Below are 16,242 nucleotides of genomic sequence, written 5' to 3'. Positions count from 1 at the left end.
AAAATACTACTTTAGAAGGTCTAGTGAAGTTAATAAGCTTGCTAAAACAGACACAGAACGCTCTACCAACAGCTACAGAAGCACATAAAAAACACCACATACTGAACTGTAACTAAAATCTCAACAAATCTTAAAGCTTTGGCATCATGCAAACCTTGTGTTCTGACCACACTGTAATTCAGTTAAAAATCATTAGAAAAATAATTAAGGGAAACCCCTCATATTTGGAAATAAAAAAACATATAAATAGTTCATGGGTACAAAATCATAAATAAAAAGAGAAGTAATGAGAATTGGAAAAAAATAACTTCATACCAAAACTTTGGGAATTATGCTAAATCAATATAACCAGGTCTTAAGACCACTGCTGATTCTTTAGCTTAAAAAAAAAGTTTATAACAATGATTAATTCTGTAATTCTTTACTGCCCATGTACAGTGCATTTGGAAACAAATATAAAAATACATACAAGAAAAAAGAATTTTAAGTACCTGAGAAAGTTGAAAAATGTTTTCAGGTGTAGATAACTTTTTGATTTTCATCCACTAACGACCTACATACAGCTCTATGTCTTGAAAGATTGAAAGAACACTATCCACTGCGTGTATATGAAGAAAACTCACAAACAGGAACAGTGAATTAACAGTAAATCATGTATTTCTATATTTGGAAATTGAAGACAAACCAGTATCGTTCTTTAATCTTAGGAATTTAGAAAAAACTCAAATATCTTTCATTCATTTTAAACAGTCAAGTGAGAAAATGTGAAATTATCATACTTAGATGGTACACTTAATGTAGCACCTTCTCTTTTAATTCTCTCAAGATTTCATAATTTCCACCAAGCTGTTGAATGGTTACTAGTTTGAAGGAAGCATCCTGATTCATAAACATCTATCCTAAGCTATAATTTTGGACCAGATTCACATACTTGAGTTACAAATAACAAGTGGTCTAAGTTTCAAAAATACAAGCCACATATTCTAAAGCCCCCACCCCCACATCTCAGCCTACTAGCATTCATTTTGAGTGTTCTCTTATTTTGGGAAACCCACGATAATCTCATTACCTAAATACCATCTGTACCTATTTATCTACAGAAGCAAAGAACCCTTTAGCAAAAACCAAGTGTGAAATAATTTTTCTCTCTTTTAAAAGTAGGTTAGGACTTCTAAAAGAAAAAAGTGAGGTTGATTTGGTTTATTAAAGTCATCTCTTTAACATATGTTTGCTTTGATAATAATACTGGCTCAATTCTGTGTTTCATCTGCTATGTTTAAAAAAATCACATAAAATCTAGATTAAAGCATGAAACTAAAACTGCCAACATGTTTTGCCCTTTGTTTTCTACTAATGACAACCACAACAACTCCTCTATTAATTCATAGGTAGTGAAAACGTCAAAGTATATCAGATTTATAACACTAAGTGTATTTTCTGGATCTATTCCTAAATCCTTGTGAGTCTGTTATTGTATGGCAACAATATGTATAACAATTGCAAAAGGATATGCCCAACATATATCAAATTACAGATTCGCTGTTACTTTAAGGCATTTTACTAACCAATTTCCTTATTCTGAGCTCCATTATGCATCCAAATCTAAAGCATTTAAAAAGATGAGGTAGTGAAATTGCTGAAAACAAGATTAATATACAAAAATCAGCCAGTGATAGTAATTAAAAAAAAGTGGGGAAAAAAATTTCATTTACAATTATATCCCTTTTAAATCCTATATATTTGCATACCCTGTATTAAACAAAATAAATTTAAATATATAATAAACATTTAACATGCATATATATAATACGCAGTACTTGACCTAACAAAAAATGTGCAAAACCTATGTGATATGTGAATAAAGAACTATAAAATTACTGAGGAATATGTAAATATAGACACTATACTTATTGTACGGGCGTTTTCATTATTGTAAATATGTCAATTTTTCCCAAGTGAATCCATACCTTTAAGGAATTTCTAATAAAAATACCAACAGAAAATTTTGGGAAATTTAACAAATGCATTAAAAATTTCATTTGAAAGGAGAAATGCATATAGCTACCTAAAAAAACAGAAGCAACAAGACTACTGAAGGAACACTTGCCTTTCCAGATACCAAAATATATTATTTAGCTATACTAATTAATGTAACTCTACACTGGTATAGGAATAGAGAGTTAGACTAATGAAATCAAACAGGATAAGATCAGTAAATAACACTACATAAAATCAAACTTCAGTATGGCAATGAGTCTGAAAGGTCAAAGGACAAATGATAATCTGTGAAAATGTTTACAACGTGAGACAAAAGGTTAATATCCTTAAAATATAAAAAGTTCTATCCAATCAATTTTTTAGAGGTTAAGAAGAACCCCAACATTAAAACAAAGGATAAGAACATAAAATTGGATGTCCATTACACATATAGAAAGATACTCATCCTCCCTAAGGAAAGTAAATATGAGCAATGAAGAATTTTCATCTGTTAGACTGGCAAAGATTAAAAAGAATGATAATTGTAGTATTAGCAAGAGTGTGGAGAAATGGATACCTGCACATAGTAATGGCAGTATAGAAGTTGCAGAAGGCAATTTAGCAGTATCTACTAAAATATTAAATTTAGATATTCTCTGATCCCATAATTTTAGATGTTGGAAGCTATTCCATAGAAAAATATGCATGAGTCTGTCTGTAAAGGACCAGGTGTATAATATTCATGTACCACCATACATAGTATCGAAAAAATAGAATGACCTAAATGACACCAACAAGTGAATGGTTCAGATAAATAAATAATGGCACATTCACATTATGGAATATAATGCAACACAAAAATTAAAAAGGCACCTCTACGTTTACTTACTTGGAAAGATATCTAACAGTATACTCTACTGTGAGTGTACTGTTAAGTTTTTTGGAAAAAAAAAAAAAAAAGAATTTGGAGGGCCACCTGGGTGGCTCAGTCGGTTAAGCATCCGGCTCTTGGTTTCCGCTCAGGTCATGATCTCACAGTTTCCTGAGTTCAAGCCCTGCATCCGGCTCCACGCTGGCAGCACGGAGCCTTTTTGGGATTCTCTGTCTCCTCTCTCTCTGCCCCTACCCCACTTGCTCTCTCTCAAATAAGCTTTAAAAAAAAAAAAAAAAGAATACCAATGTGAAAATTAAAAAAAAAAAAGGAATTTGGAGAACAGTGTGGAAAATATGATCCCTTATTTGTATGTGTAAAGAACACTATCTGAAAGTTTACAGATTCAATTACTTTACATCCTTTTGTAATGACTGAATATTTTTGCAGTAAGTATACATTCTTTTCTGTGTTAAAGTACAAATCTTAGGAGAAAAATCTAACGTTTCTTACATGGAATACTATATTCAACTGAACATTTTTTCAATCTTTACAGGATAAAAGCTATTTAAAAAATCAGCAATAAAATCGCCTTTTTAACTCTTGAAAATGTGTTTACTTTCTAAGCACATATTGAGTGTGTTAGACTCTGAAGATATAAAAATGAATGAGACATTACCTCTGCCTTGAAGGAACCCAAAGTAAACTGTGAGGGACAGACTAGTATTCAAATAAGTACAATGAAGTGCCGAAGTTACTATGACAGTAGTATACGTAGGGATAAAAATGGAAACGGAAAGGGAGATCATTCTACTTGTGGGAAAACATATCAGAACAGACTTAAGCTTATGCTTGAGTGAAATCTTAAAGATGATGCACTGACCAGATGGACAAGAAGAGAAAGGAAGTACGTGCAAAAGAGATATATATGCATTCTTCTAATTAAGGAAGATATTTCTGGACAGAGTGCTACAAATATACAATGATGAGAATTTGAATGCCAAATGTCAAACCAAAACAATTTTCAAACCTATAATAATAACGTTCATCTAATATAATTTTATTTTCTATGCTAGCTGAAAATTCCTTTTAAGTTCCAGCTATTTTTTACAAATTTTTTTTCTAAAAAATGTCTACAAAAATGCTTTTTAAATGGCTGTATTTAAAATCCTGTTTTATTTCTTCATTAAAATACAAACTGCCTTCTAAGTGCACAGACTTTATGCTTTCCCTGCTTAAATTCTTCCCCTACACCGTAGTTCCAAAGCTCAACATGTTTGAGTCCAACGCAAAAACACCCCAACACAATAAACAAGGTCTATTTTCATAAAAGAGTTCATATTTTGCGAACACCTAAAGGTTCTTAACACTGCTTTCAGGGAGTGTATCTCCTTCGCTGCAAAATATTACCCAACTTACCTCTAAGGAACAAAACCTACCACACACATACAAAGAAAAATGTGGGCTTTTTACCTCATGAAGCGTGAGATGTTTCCCATCCTTTCTCTTTGAGTCAAACCTGCCATATATTGCACTGTACTTTCGAATTTCCTCCTCTTTGTGTGGATCATCGTCACTCATCTCAAAGATGTGCCCGATCATTTTGGCCAACTTCTTGTTGGTTTTTAGCAGCTCTTTCACTTCATTCAAGTCACTTTTTGGCAGCGTGGGGGCCATCCGCTCCACACACTCGGCCACAGACAGCGCAGCGGCAGCGTCCAGGGCCTCGCTGCTTTCCTTCGGGGAAGCCGGGGAGCCAAGGTCTGCCGGAGAGAGGCTGTGCTCGCTTTCGGTGGCGTGGTGGCCTTGCCAGAGTCTGGACTCCCCGATACCCTGCAGCACTAAGCTCCCCACCACATCTGATTTCCCCTGTCCCAAACTCTGCACACAAGTGGTGGCAGCGCACTTGGGGATTTTTAAGTGAGGTTCCCGGGCACTGCTACTCCTGTCATAACTGCTGCAGGATATCCCCAGCCACGTTGGTGATCCCTCTGGTAACTTATAGATGGGTATGCTACTGACAGGCAGGGAAGTCAGTGGCTGATTGAAAAGGCCAGGGTTTGTAACCCAGTCTCTCAAAGCTTTCTGTAGCCTTCTGACATGAAGGGGTTTGCTAGCCATGCCCACGAGTGCCATGATTTCCAAGAATTCCTCTTCTCCAGCTTCACAGAGCTGCTGGACATCATCACCACCTTGTTGAATAAAGGCATCAAAGTAAGACAGCAGATTGGCTTTTTGTAATATTCTATACAACTGCAACTCCCCCAGGGTCCTGGGTAAGGCCGCAGCCATTACTGTGGATGGTCTTAACCTGCAAGAAGAAGAGAGGAAATACTCATCTCACTTGCTCCAAAATTCTTAAACCTGTTTTTCAGACACCACAGGATTTACAAATACAGTGTGGGAAGAACAAAGACAAGGAGCATTTGCATAGCGACTGTTAAGGAAGCATCCCCCCCTCTACTTAAGTTCTCTCATTTTATTCTCCTACCAATCCTAGTGGTCAAATAATTGTTTCCATTTTAAAGTGAAAACTATAAAGAATGCAAGTAATTTGCCTAAAATCTCACAACTAGTTAAGCAGAAGTCTAAGACTCAAACCAAGGCTTACAGGGCTCTATATCCTCTATTTTTGACTTTTCACGTTGCTGATTCCATGGTATGGATACAGAGGTGAAGTGAAGGATAATCAAATTCAGAAGGACATAATAAGTATGTTATACTGCCATTTGCCGAATACTTATTTTGCCTCAGACAATATGACAAATACTTTACATTACATCTACAGATGGTCCCCAACTTACAGGTTTGACTTAACGATTTTTCAACTTTGCGATGGTGCGAAAGCCATATGCATTCAGTAGAAACCATGCTTCAGATTTTGAATTTTGATCTTTTCCTGGGCTAGCAATACTCTCTTGTAATGCTGGGCAGCAGCAGTGAGCCAACGCTCACAGTCAGCCACACAATCATGAGGATAACAACCAATATGCTTACCATCATTCTGTGCCCATGCCAACCACTGGTTTTGACTTTCAGTATTCAATAAATTACATGGATATTCAACACTTTATTATAAACTAGGCTTTGTGTTAGATGATTGTGCCCAACTGTAAGCCAATGTAAGTGTTCTGAGCACGTTTAAGGTAGGCTAGGCTAACCAATGATGTTCAGTTAGGTTTGGTGTATTAAACCCGTTTTCAACACATGACATGTTACAACTTACTGGAATGTTACCCCAACTATAAGTCAAAGAAGATCTTTAATCCTCTCAACAGCCCTGCGAAATTGGTATAGTAATTCCCATTTTATGAAGAAAAATTAGCAAGATTAGTCTGGCAGGCAGAGGAAGATAGATTTCAGTATGAATTGGAGGTGAGAAGATAGAAGGTGGTGGTAATTTAAGAACCAAGAAAAAGAGAAGGAGGAAAAATTCAAACAAATAAATGACAGGATTTGGTGATCACTTAGATGTAAGTGATGAAGGAAAGGAAATGGCTACCATTTTTTGACACTTTCTGTGATTCCACAAAGAAAAGAGTTAATAGATGACTACAGGATTACACAGTCTAAGAACCGCGACAGGCATTGGGGATACAGAAAAATCAGGATGATGAGATTCTCTTTCAAACATATGGCACTTGAAGATGGCGTAAGGTAGAATGCTTAAATAGATATGCCCTGCATGCAAAGTAACAGACTGGAGCCTAAGTGTGTATAACGGTTAGAGATACAGAATGGAAAAAGGGAGAGTGGAACAGCCCTCCAAAGAAACAGAGGAGAGCCTAAGACAGAGTCCAGGAAGAAACATACTCTTAGAACCCAATCAAGACAGAGAAGCCTGCTTTTAAAGAGACAGAACAAGACCCAGCAAAGCACTTCTTGACCTCTTAGCAGCCTTTAAAAGTTATTCACAGTTGCCTGGAGACCTCCCACATACAAAGAGGAGTTGGCCAAGTACTTCCATTTAAGAGAAACAAACAAACATGTTGTAATCAACCTACTCCTTTAGGATTAAAAAGTATCCTATAGCCCTCCATGGAGAAAGTTACTGAAAGCCAAAAGAGTATGTACATCAGAGGAAAACGGAAGCTCCACTTGCAACTCAAAATTGTCCAGAGCAACAGTTAACTGGGAGATAAGGCAAGCAGAGGAGTCTTAGGAACATCTCTAAAGGCCAGGAGGTCATCCAATTTTTGGGACTTCTGTTTTATGTCATTGACCAGAATGCTATACAAAATCCTAGTCTCAGTCATCCCATTGAAGAAGAATGTAGCTCCCTAACACCCTAAGGACTGACTTCTAAGGGGACCTCTGTGTCATCCACAATCTGCTTGGATCAACTAGTGACTTCCTCAAATTTTATGGTTCTTTATTTTACAAGGGTATTGCCAGGTGACTTGATGACCTGTCCCCAAGGGTTATATCCCTTTATAAGGGATATAAAAAAAAAAAATTTAATTGGGGAGCAGCAGCCATCACTTGGGGTGCTACTAAAAAATACAATTTCCTACATCACAGAGTTGTACCCTAGGAGACTCATGATTTGATAAATTTGGCAACATACACTAGAAGATCCCTATTTAGTATACCTTCTGGGTACCACAAACTCCTACATATTGTGATCATCCAGATTTTTTAAGTCTACCTTCATATTCATGCCACCTCAGCCCTCTGGATAAAAACATTCTCGCATCTTCCAAATCACCCACAAGAGGATCCGCTTGCCCTCCCACTCCAGGGAGCCTCTCCAGGGAGAGAGCATTTCAACCAGCTGGACACTAAAACCTAAGAACACAGTTCTTTGGAACTACAGACGCAAGATAAAGTCTGTATTGAACTACATTATACCAAATAGAAGGACTTCTAGAAAGTGTCTGAGGTAGAAAAAAGGAAACCTCCTTTCCCATCATGCACCTAATGCAAGAGCTTCAAAGACTTTCAGCTCAAGAGTATACAAAAAAAAAAAAAAAAAAAAAAATACAGGTACACACACAATCTTTTTAATAAAAGGACTATAACTTTGCAGGGTTTGTGATGATTTCATCATATGTGCTCCCCCAAATTATACAATAAAGGAAAGACTACATGAGAAAATCTGTAAGAATAGTTTTTGAATCTTTTTATTAGCAATAAGAAAGGAAAGGAATATATGTTAGACAAATATAAAAGAGAAAAAACTTAAGGAGAACTAAAGACCCAAACTTAAGTTTTATTCTTCTGACATTAAGTCTATAAGTTTGGAAAATATTAATTTAAAATGTCTATCCTTTCTCATCTTTACCTAGAAAGAAAAGAAACCCTCTAGTTCCTAAGGGGGTAAGAAAGCAGTGCCATTAAGAAAGCAGTAATTATTATACTGCCTCCGTAATGACTGATAGGACCAAATGTGCATTTCCAAAGTCAAGATACCAGATGAAAGATAAATAAGTCAACTATTTAGAGTCCCAGGAGGCTTCTAAAGGCCCACACTGACTGCTGGGAAAGGAGTTTTCTCCTTAAGCTTTTGCTTTAGGAGAATGTTTCAGTTTCCTACAAAAGCCAGTTGTGATAATTTAAACACCCACCACTTCATACATTAACTTGATTTGATTTAAAAGAAAATTCTTATAAGATGAGATTTTCTGTTTTTACAAACGCTGTATCTATTCATGCTTCAACATGAAGGTCAAACAAGTCAAGAGCAAGCATCTATCTACATCTCTCCAATCTTTAGTAAATATAAAAAGATCCGAACGACAACACGATAAGCAGGTAGCTAATAGTATAGTAAATCTACTCAGCTGAAAACTACTGCTACCTGGCCTTTGCAGGATGCTGAAACAACCATGCTGAGTCTGACCTTTTTATGAATTCCAAAGTTAAGAGAAACCGGTTACTAATTTTTACTGCATTCAAAATCTCAACCAAAGGCCTGCTGCCTATATACAGCAAACCTCCACTTGTACTAGCTTGAATGTTCTCAGCCTGGTCAGTTCAAGAGGAAGAGGAATTAAACAACAATGGATTCAATTAAGGCCATTTGTTATTCATTAATCTATTTTTAATGGTAATAATTGTTACAGAACCTTAAAAACAAACTCACTTTGCTTCCTTACTGGATACCATCAGTCACCTGTCAGATTCGAATTATGCTCAATAAAATAAGGGGTTAGCTTGGCCCAGAAAACTTGACAGGTCAACTCCTACTATTTTGTCCTTGAACCACAACGAAGCACTTAATATGGCTACAGGAAACAAAACTTCTTTGGCATTTAGTGTAGGACAGAGGCCTTTACTGGTCACTAGAGCAACAAACCTTTCCCTTAAACCTGCCTGAATCCATTCCAAGAAGCTTCGGCCTGCCTCCTGGTCCTACAACTCTATCAAAACTCTCAAGCAGCTATTATCATTAGCCTCTCTCTTTAACCTCTCTGCAGCTTGACAGAACTCCATGAAACACTCTATACCTGACTTTGGTAATGGCAATGCCTTCCTTAAGTGCAAGAGTTCTCTAAACTTTTACATTAAATCTCTTTTCTATTGTCTTTCCATATTCTCTATCAAAAGAGAATCTCAACCACTCCCAGGCTTCAATTATAACAAAAAGCAGACTGACCTCCAAATCATTATCTGAAGATTGGACCAGTGCCAGGGACCATGGGGTTACTGGCAAAAGTGCAACAAGCACTGGCTAGTGAGTAAAAAACATGCCTTTCACACAGGCCTACTTTGTAAATGAAAGTAAACACTTTGTGATTTAATAAAATAATAAACTTATTTAAAAGTGTAACCGAATTCACAGTAGTGGTCAAAGTGGTCACAGTAGCTGTTGTCATTACAGTATATGTTTCTCACTCAAAAATACTAAAAATTATCAATGAACATGTGCAATTTTTTAATTAAAAAAATAATCTTCGTAACTGAAAAGTTTGAGAACCATCAGACCAAATCATTTTTCTGATAATTTCGCATTTCAACTACTACCTGGAAATTGTCAAAACTTCACATTTTCCTCCCTTCTTCCACACTCCCAAATCTACTCTTCCCAACTCTTATTTCTTTAGTTGCGCCACTACTCTTTCATCTTTGTTTTCCTCTTCCTTTCTCAAATCCTCATCTCTTTAAACCACATCACCACCCTTTTTCTTTCTCTGCCTCAAAAGCACCCAATTCTAGTTTTGACTGCTTCTTGCTTCAACTTTGAAAACAGCTCCCCCTTACCTTCAACACATCCCATACTGCAATACCAACTTTATCTTCCTAAAGATCTTCCTCTTTACTCCACCTGTGCAAATGCTCCCACTGCAAGGGAAAGAAATCCAAACTACTCATACAGGCATCCCAGACCCAAACCTACCTTTCCAGCCTTCTCTCTGGTCCCAAACATGCCCCTGTGCTCATGCCAAACTGATACACCGGGCATTCCTCGAATGTGCCTCCCACTTCCCTGCCCCTGTGCCAGGCACGCTCCCTCCCACCCACCTCCACTAGCCTTTTCCATAAAGCCTTTCCCACACCCCCTTGGTGTAGGTGTCCTCTCCCTTCTCTGAACCCCACACTACTTCCTGTCTCATTTTTTCCCCACTTATTCAAATATGCCAGTTACTGACCTAGTCCTGGGGATCTGGAAGAAAGATGACCTTCATGGGGAATGAGTTAAGAGGGAGTAGGAAGACAGATAAGCAGACACTTAAACACTGTGACAAATGCCATTCTAAGTGTTATACATAAGAAGCCACAGAACAGAGAAGCAACCCCACCTGGCTCTGCGGAACAGGTTACTGTCAGGCTATAAGCTCCCTGAGGGTAGGAACCGGCCTTGTTATCCCCCTCTGTTCCTAGCAAAGTGCTCAATGTAGAATAAAGTCTCTATGAAGGCTGCTGTTGAATGAAACCAACAATGGAGACAAAATCTGATCATTGGCCCCCTTTCACATACCAAAAGGGATGCTCTCTGTGTAAATTGGTGTCCTGAAGAATTTCGAATCTAGTAACAGTGCTTTAGCTGTTACTTTCCCTATAATCTCCTACATTCTCTCATCCTCAATATTTATTTCTCATAAGGCTGTATGGTTGATTCCCATAACATGGCTATTTTTCCAAGAGATCAAAGGATGCATTCCCTGATGCAGAAACTACACATGATTAGTGTTAGAATATACTTCATGTGTTAGTCCAGACCCAGCACCAGCATTTTAAGAGATCATGAAAGAGAAGTCTTTTCCCTCCATTTCTACAAATAAAAATGCAATAGAAGCTATCCTCAAATAACAAATACCAAATGGATTCATAATCACTACTCTTGAATCCTCCTCTTCATGACATAGGAAATACACACACTTTTGTGAAGTCTGTGGCATTCCAAAGAGGAGAGACTCTTCCAGCAGTGAGGAGAAAGCAAGGGCAAAATCCCAGTAAAATGTGACTGATTTTTTATGCAAAGAACTATAAATTCCTTCCTCCCAACACAGCCTGAAATTTTTACTTTAAAATTGTCTAAGTTAACAGCAGCTTCTTACAGATTTATAAAAAATGTGAAAAAAACTTGGGAAGTTAGCTCATGAGTCATTTACAGATTAAGGTGAATTAGTTCCACCAGACTGTTTTCCTCTTAACATCTAGATGAGATCCAGTGTGTGCCAAAGGAATGAAAGATAGGGACTGGAAATGGTAAGGAAAAAACAGGAAACTTGAGGGTAGAGACCGCATTTAAAGCCTCTGAAGTACCACCAAGTTCGGAAGACTGTAGCTTAAAGGTATAGGGCCTGGGGAGAAGGGCTCAGTGGGTTACGACACAGGTTGAAACACAAAAGGTTTACGAAAAGCCAGAACTGGGCTTAGGAATGGATGAGCCTTAAGCCTAGGAAATGAATTCTAACTTTCGTCCTAGTCCTACAACTCAAGTTAAAATAATTAAGTTTAGTTACATCACGGCTTACACTTAAGACTGCAGACTTGGCCTAGGCACTAACTCCTGTATGTTCCAAGTGCCAAATAATTTACTTAAACACATTTACTACTAAGCATTTAGTGATCTTAAGGTATTTTGGATCTCAATGCTGTCATAGCTCTGAATTAAACACATAGCTCCTAATGGATATTAGTCGTAACTTGGGAAACTTAAAATGTTCCCTCCTATTGATTTTTTCTGATTTCTGAATGAAGCTGGAGAAAAATGTCTTACAGACCCCTTAAAGTTTTAATTAAAGTATCCAATGCTTAAGTTTAATCTATTAAATTAGAAAAACAGTATATTTATTTTTTCAATTAAACAATAACTACGCATTAACATAGGTATTTTATAGGATACAGCTGGAAATTCTTCAATTAACTCACTGCCAAATCATTCAAGAAACATTGTCCTCTGAGCACACAGAATGCATGTAGTGTATATAAATGTTATCACTTTTTTCAGAAATTTCTCTTTGGGGAGCCTGGGTGGCTCAGTCGGTTAAGCGTCCGACTTCGGCTCAGGTCATGATCTCGCGGTTCGTGAGTTTAAGCCCCGCATCGGGCTCTGTGCTGATGCCTCGGAGCCTGGAGCCTGCTTCGGATTCTGTGTCTCCCTCTCTCTCTGCCCCTCCCCTGCTCATGCTCTGTCTCTCTGTGTCACTAAAAAATAAATAAATGTTAAAGAAAGAAAAAAAAAAGAAAAAAAATTTCTCTTTAAAATTAAATTAATGTACTGTGCAAATTAACGTGCAGCCCCCTAAACAGAATGTATTGAGAAATGACAAACTATTTGAAACCCTAATGGTATGTTTTAGCTGTGAGAATTCTGACAAGATGAGGATTACTATTTTTTCCCAGCATCAACTTCTCTGATTTCCCACTTGTTCCATTATTAAGTTTAAGAGAGTTTAAGACATTCTACTATTGTACTAGTTTTTTGAACATGTCAGATCAAAAAGGAAATTTGCATTTAATATCGTAACTGTGCTAATCTTCATTCTACTGAAAAGTATGAAAGAAGCAGGTAAGATAAAACTAAATCCAAAGCAAAGGGGCTAGGGACCTTTTATTATGCCTGAATGGGGATTATTTATTCCTTAATAGATTTAAAGAACTCCATGATGAAATATTCATATGTGAGACAATTATACATTAGCAAGACCTAAACTGTTCAAAACATTATAAAATGGTCCTTTCCATGAAAGAAATATAAAGCATAAAACATCATATTCATAATGCACATGAAGAGCACCAACAAAAATAAACAGACTTCTAATGGAATAGATGAGACCCAAGTCTTAGAAAAGAGTCTAGGTCAAGAGACACACAAACCTGCCATATTTGTTTCCATTCAACTACCTTTTACTTTAAATATTTAAAGCTCATGCAATAGATTCTTCAAAGGTCTCTCCCACTTTTAATACATTTAATTTCTTCTTTCAGAGCATCCACAATGCAAACCCCCAAAATCCTTAATAATAAACCATTATGTCCTTAAAGTGTGATTAAAATATCGGAAGCTTTAACTGATTCTCAGAGGAATGAAAATCTATTAACTTTCCTATAGGAAAATGGGTGTTCCTTAATAGTCACAAAAAAAGGAAAATTTTAAATTATTTTAGCTGAGATTAAATTATATCAATAATTCTGAAAAAGGATGAGATTTAATTAATATATCAAATTACTTATTAGACATATAAACTCACTAAATTTTCTTTTATCAGGTTTAGTATTCCTAAGGATTTCTGTCATTTTAATTACATCCACAATTAGCAGGCAGAATGAAATAAAATTAAAAGTCTACAATGCCTCGATGTTATTATTATTAATATGGATTCATTCACATATAACAGAGAATCACCAGAGACAAGGAATAGGAGATTTTTCTAATACCAGGATGGCATATTAACTTTTGTGCAAGATGCTAAACTAATAAAATTAAAACAAGAAACTTTCCCATGGTTCCTTTAAATTATTTTCTTTCAAGACCTAATTTTCCAGCATCCAACACCCCAACAAGAACAAAGAAGGCTGACCTTGCCAGACAGCTATACATTCTTAAGAGGACTTTTATATGTATTTTAATACCTAGGGGTATAACATAATTTTTAAGCTTAATTAAAGGACAATATTAAATGTCTCAAATGATATTAAAAGATGGAGGAAAAAGGATACCCTTGAATCTAAGAGCCCACTTCTACTGGCACTTAGGTTAGAAGCAGCTCTTTTAAGCCTTCACCCAAAATAGAGAAAGTCCTATGCATCGTTTTCCAATATTTCTCCTTAAAACCCACACATAAATTGTGACGTGTCATAATTTGGTATGTTTCACAAGGGAAAATCTTCAAAAAAGTGAAAATCTAAAAAGGTAATTCACTGTGTGCACACTTTTCTAACAAAACAGCCTAGCATTTCCTACATGACTAATCTATTTTAAATTCCGTTCCTCTGTTCCTATGCAATCTAATATTATCTATTAAAACTGCCAAAATATTTTTAAACAAGATCTGAGAATTTCCCTCTCAGCTTCTGATCTTTGCACTCCTTGAGTTTGCAGACACGTCACTGGCAAACCAATTGGTAGTGACAGGTTACTCCAAGTCAATTCTTTGGGATGCAATCTGAAATTGACAGTTACCCCAAATTTTCCATGCCTCACGGATCTCAATGAGCGTGGTGGGATAAAGCTACATGCAAGTCAAAGATTCCTTCAGATCACCGGCTGCAAACTTGGTCTGCAGAATCTATACCTGCATCTTCCAACTCAATTATCCTTTTCCAAGACCTCGGAATATTTTTATATTTTTAGGCTTACTTGGAAGTGTCGTTTCATATCTTAAGCCTTGTGAACCCTGAGATTGAAAGCCATAAACCTGATAGCACTTGCAATGTTTCTCCATGAATAAGATCACACACCTCTGCCTGCATCCAAGGCTTTTATGTCCCACATGTGTTTGCAAATTCCACACTCGGCCTTAGTGAGCACGAGTCTCTCGCTTCCCTGCACCTTGGTGCCAAGTTTCTGTAAGCCACTTCCAAGCAAAACTCTCCTTCCGCTTTTAAAAAGAAAACTACATTTGGAAGGAGAGGATACCCAGGAGAAAAATTAAGACTGAGTGTAACATTTCTATAAAGTAAACAAATCAACAAAAAGATTCCCCCCCTGGGGAAGGTGGCTGCAAAACTCAGGGGCCAGCGCGAACACCCACCACGCACAATACACCACGCACCCCCGAGCCCCGCGCGACGACCCCAGTCGCGTTAGAATGGACTCGCACCCCCGGCTCTCTCGGAGGAAAGACGCACAACCCAGGCCCGCTGCCTTGCTCGCCCTCTTCTCGCTGCCCCGGCGCACCGAATTTCTCCGGGAATCGCCCACACGAGCCAGATGCCGCCCTCTCCTTCCGGTGGCGGCCGCGCGGGGCCCGCTCCCCAGGACGCCGGCCCCCGAGTGCCCGCGCGGCCCGGCGACTCTGCCGCCCCAAGTTCGCCCGCCGCCTCACGAGCGCCAACGCGTCTCGCACTTGGCAGACAGCGAGCAGGTACGTACTCGGCCAGCGGCTGCAGCGGTCTTGGCACACTCTTCCGCGAGGACTGCTCAGCCCCAACTCCGAAGTGACGGCCCCCAGCTCTCCCTCCTCAGGCGGCAGCGGCGGCCGGGACGCCCCCGCTCCCATCGAGGGGGGAAGGGAAGGTGGTGGGCGCGCTCTCCCTGCTTCCCCCCCAGCTCGGACCCGCCGCTCCTTCCTGCCCGCCAGCCCCGACGGCGCTCCGCTCGGCCGCGTTGGCGGCGGCGGCTCCTCAGGGCTCCGGCGCGCGGGCGGTGGCAGCCGCACCTCCCCCGCCGCGTCCTCCCTCCTCCTCCCTTCCCTTCTCCTCCCGGCGCGCGCTGCACCCTCCCCCTCCCCCGCCCGCCCGCCTCCGCCGCCTCCACCCCCCGCGCGCTGTCACATTGGGAGATTCCGCTCTTGCTACATTCGCCGCTCCGGCTCCCGCCCACGCGCGGCCGAGTGACGCAGATCCCGGCGTGGGCCGCCGCGGGGCGGGGGCGGGGGCGGCGGCCGCCGGGACCCGGGCTCGGCCTCTTCCCGCCGCCCCCTCCGCGGAATCCGGAGGGCGGCCCATTCACACGGCAGCTGGGAGGAACCAAGTGGGCGCCCGGGAGGGGGCGGCTCCCGCGAGTCCCGCTCCGGGCGGGGGGAGGGGGCGGGAAGGAGGGAAACGGGGGTGGAGGGCGGGAGGGGACGCCGCCTCGGGCCTGCTCTCCAGCTGCCAAGTGAACCGGGAAGATTTGCAATTTAAAAAAAAATTCTTTTTTAATGTGTGAGGTTCCCAATATAGTATTTCAAAGAGCACACCCCGCCAAATCCAACATCCTCCGGGAGGCTGACTTGAAAAAAAATAGAGAGCGCCCTCGACCCACTAATCTGGGCGCCGTCCTCGCCCCCGCAGGCGAGGCG

At 39.5% G+C, this 16,242-nt stretch overlaps 1 protein-coding gene across 4 annotated transcripts in view; it reads right to left on the bottom strand.

The window, feature by feature from the left end:
- NAB1 (NGFI-A binding protein 1) overlaps positions 1 to 15,470 on the bottom strand; it is a 43,587-nt gene extending 28,117 nt beyond the window's left edge. For 2 of the 4 annotated variants that reach the window (XM_045034152.1, XR_006583437.1), the window contains exon 1: positions 4,322 to 5,159. In XM_045034152.1, the coding sequence (XP_044890087.1) occupies positions 4,322 to 5,140 (819 nt within the window). In that variant the 5' untranslated portion in view covers positions 5,141 to 5,159. Of the gene's footprint in view, positions 1 to 4,321; positions 5,160 to 15,137; positions 15,269 to 15,332 lie in introns of those variants that run through there. The other 2 variants (XM_045034153.1, XM_045034154.1) reach the window with 2 other exon arrangements.
- Between the last annotated feature and the right edge of the window lie 772 nt (positions 15,471 to 16,242).

This window comes from Felis catus, chromosome C1 (assembly GCF_018350175.1).
Source record: "Felis catus isolate Fca126 chromosome C1, F.catus_Fca126_mat1.0, whole genome shotgun sequence".
NCBI lineage: Eukaryota > Metazoa > Chordata > Mammalia > Carnivora > Felidae > Felis > Felis catus.
The sequence above is the reverse complement of the archived record's forward strand: the minus strand, read 5'-3'. Positions and strand labels throughout refer to the sequence as shown.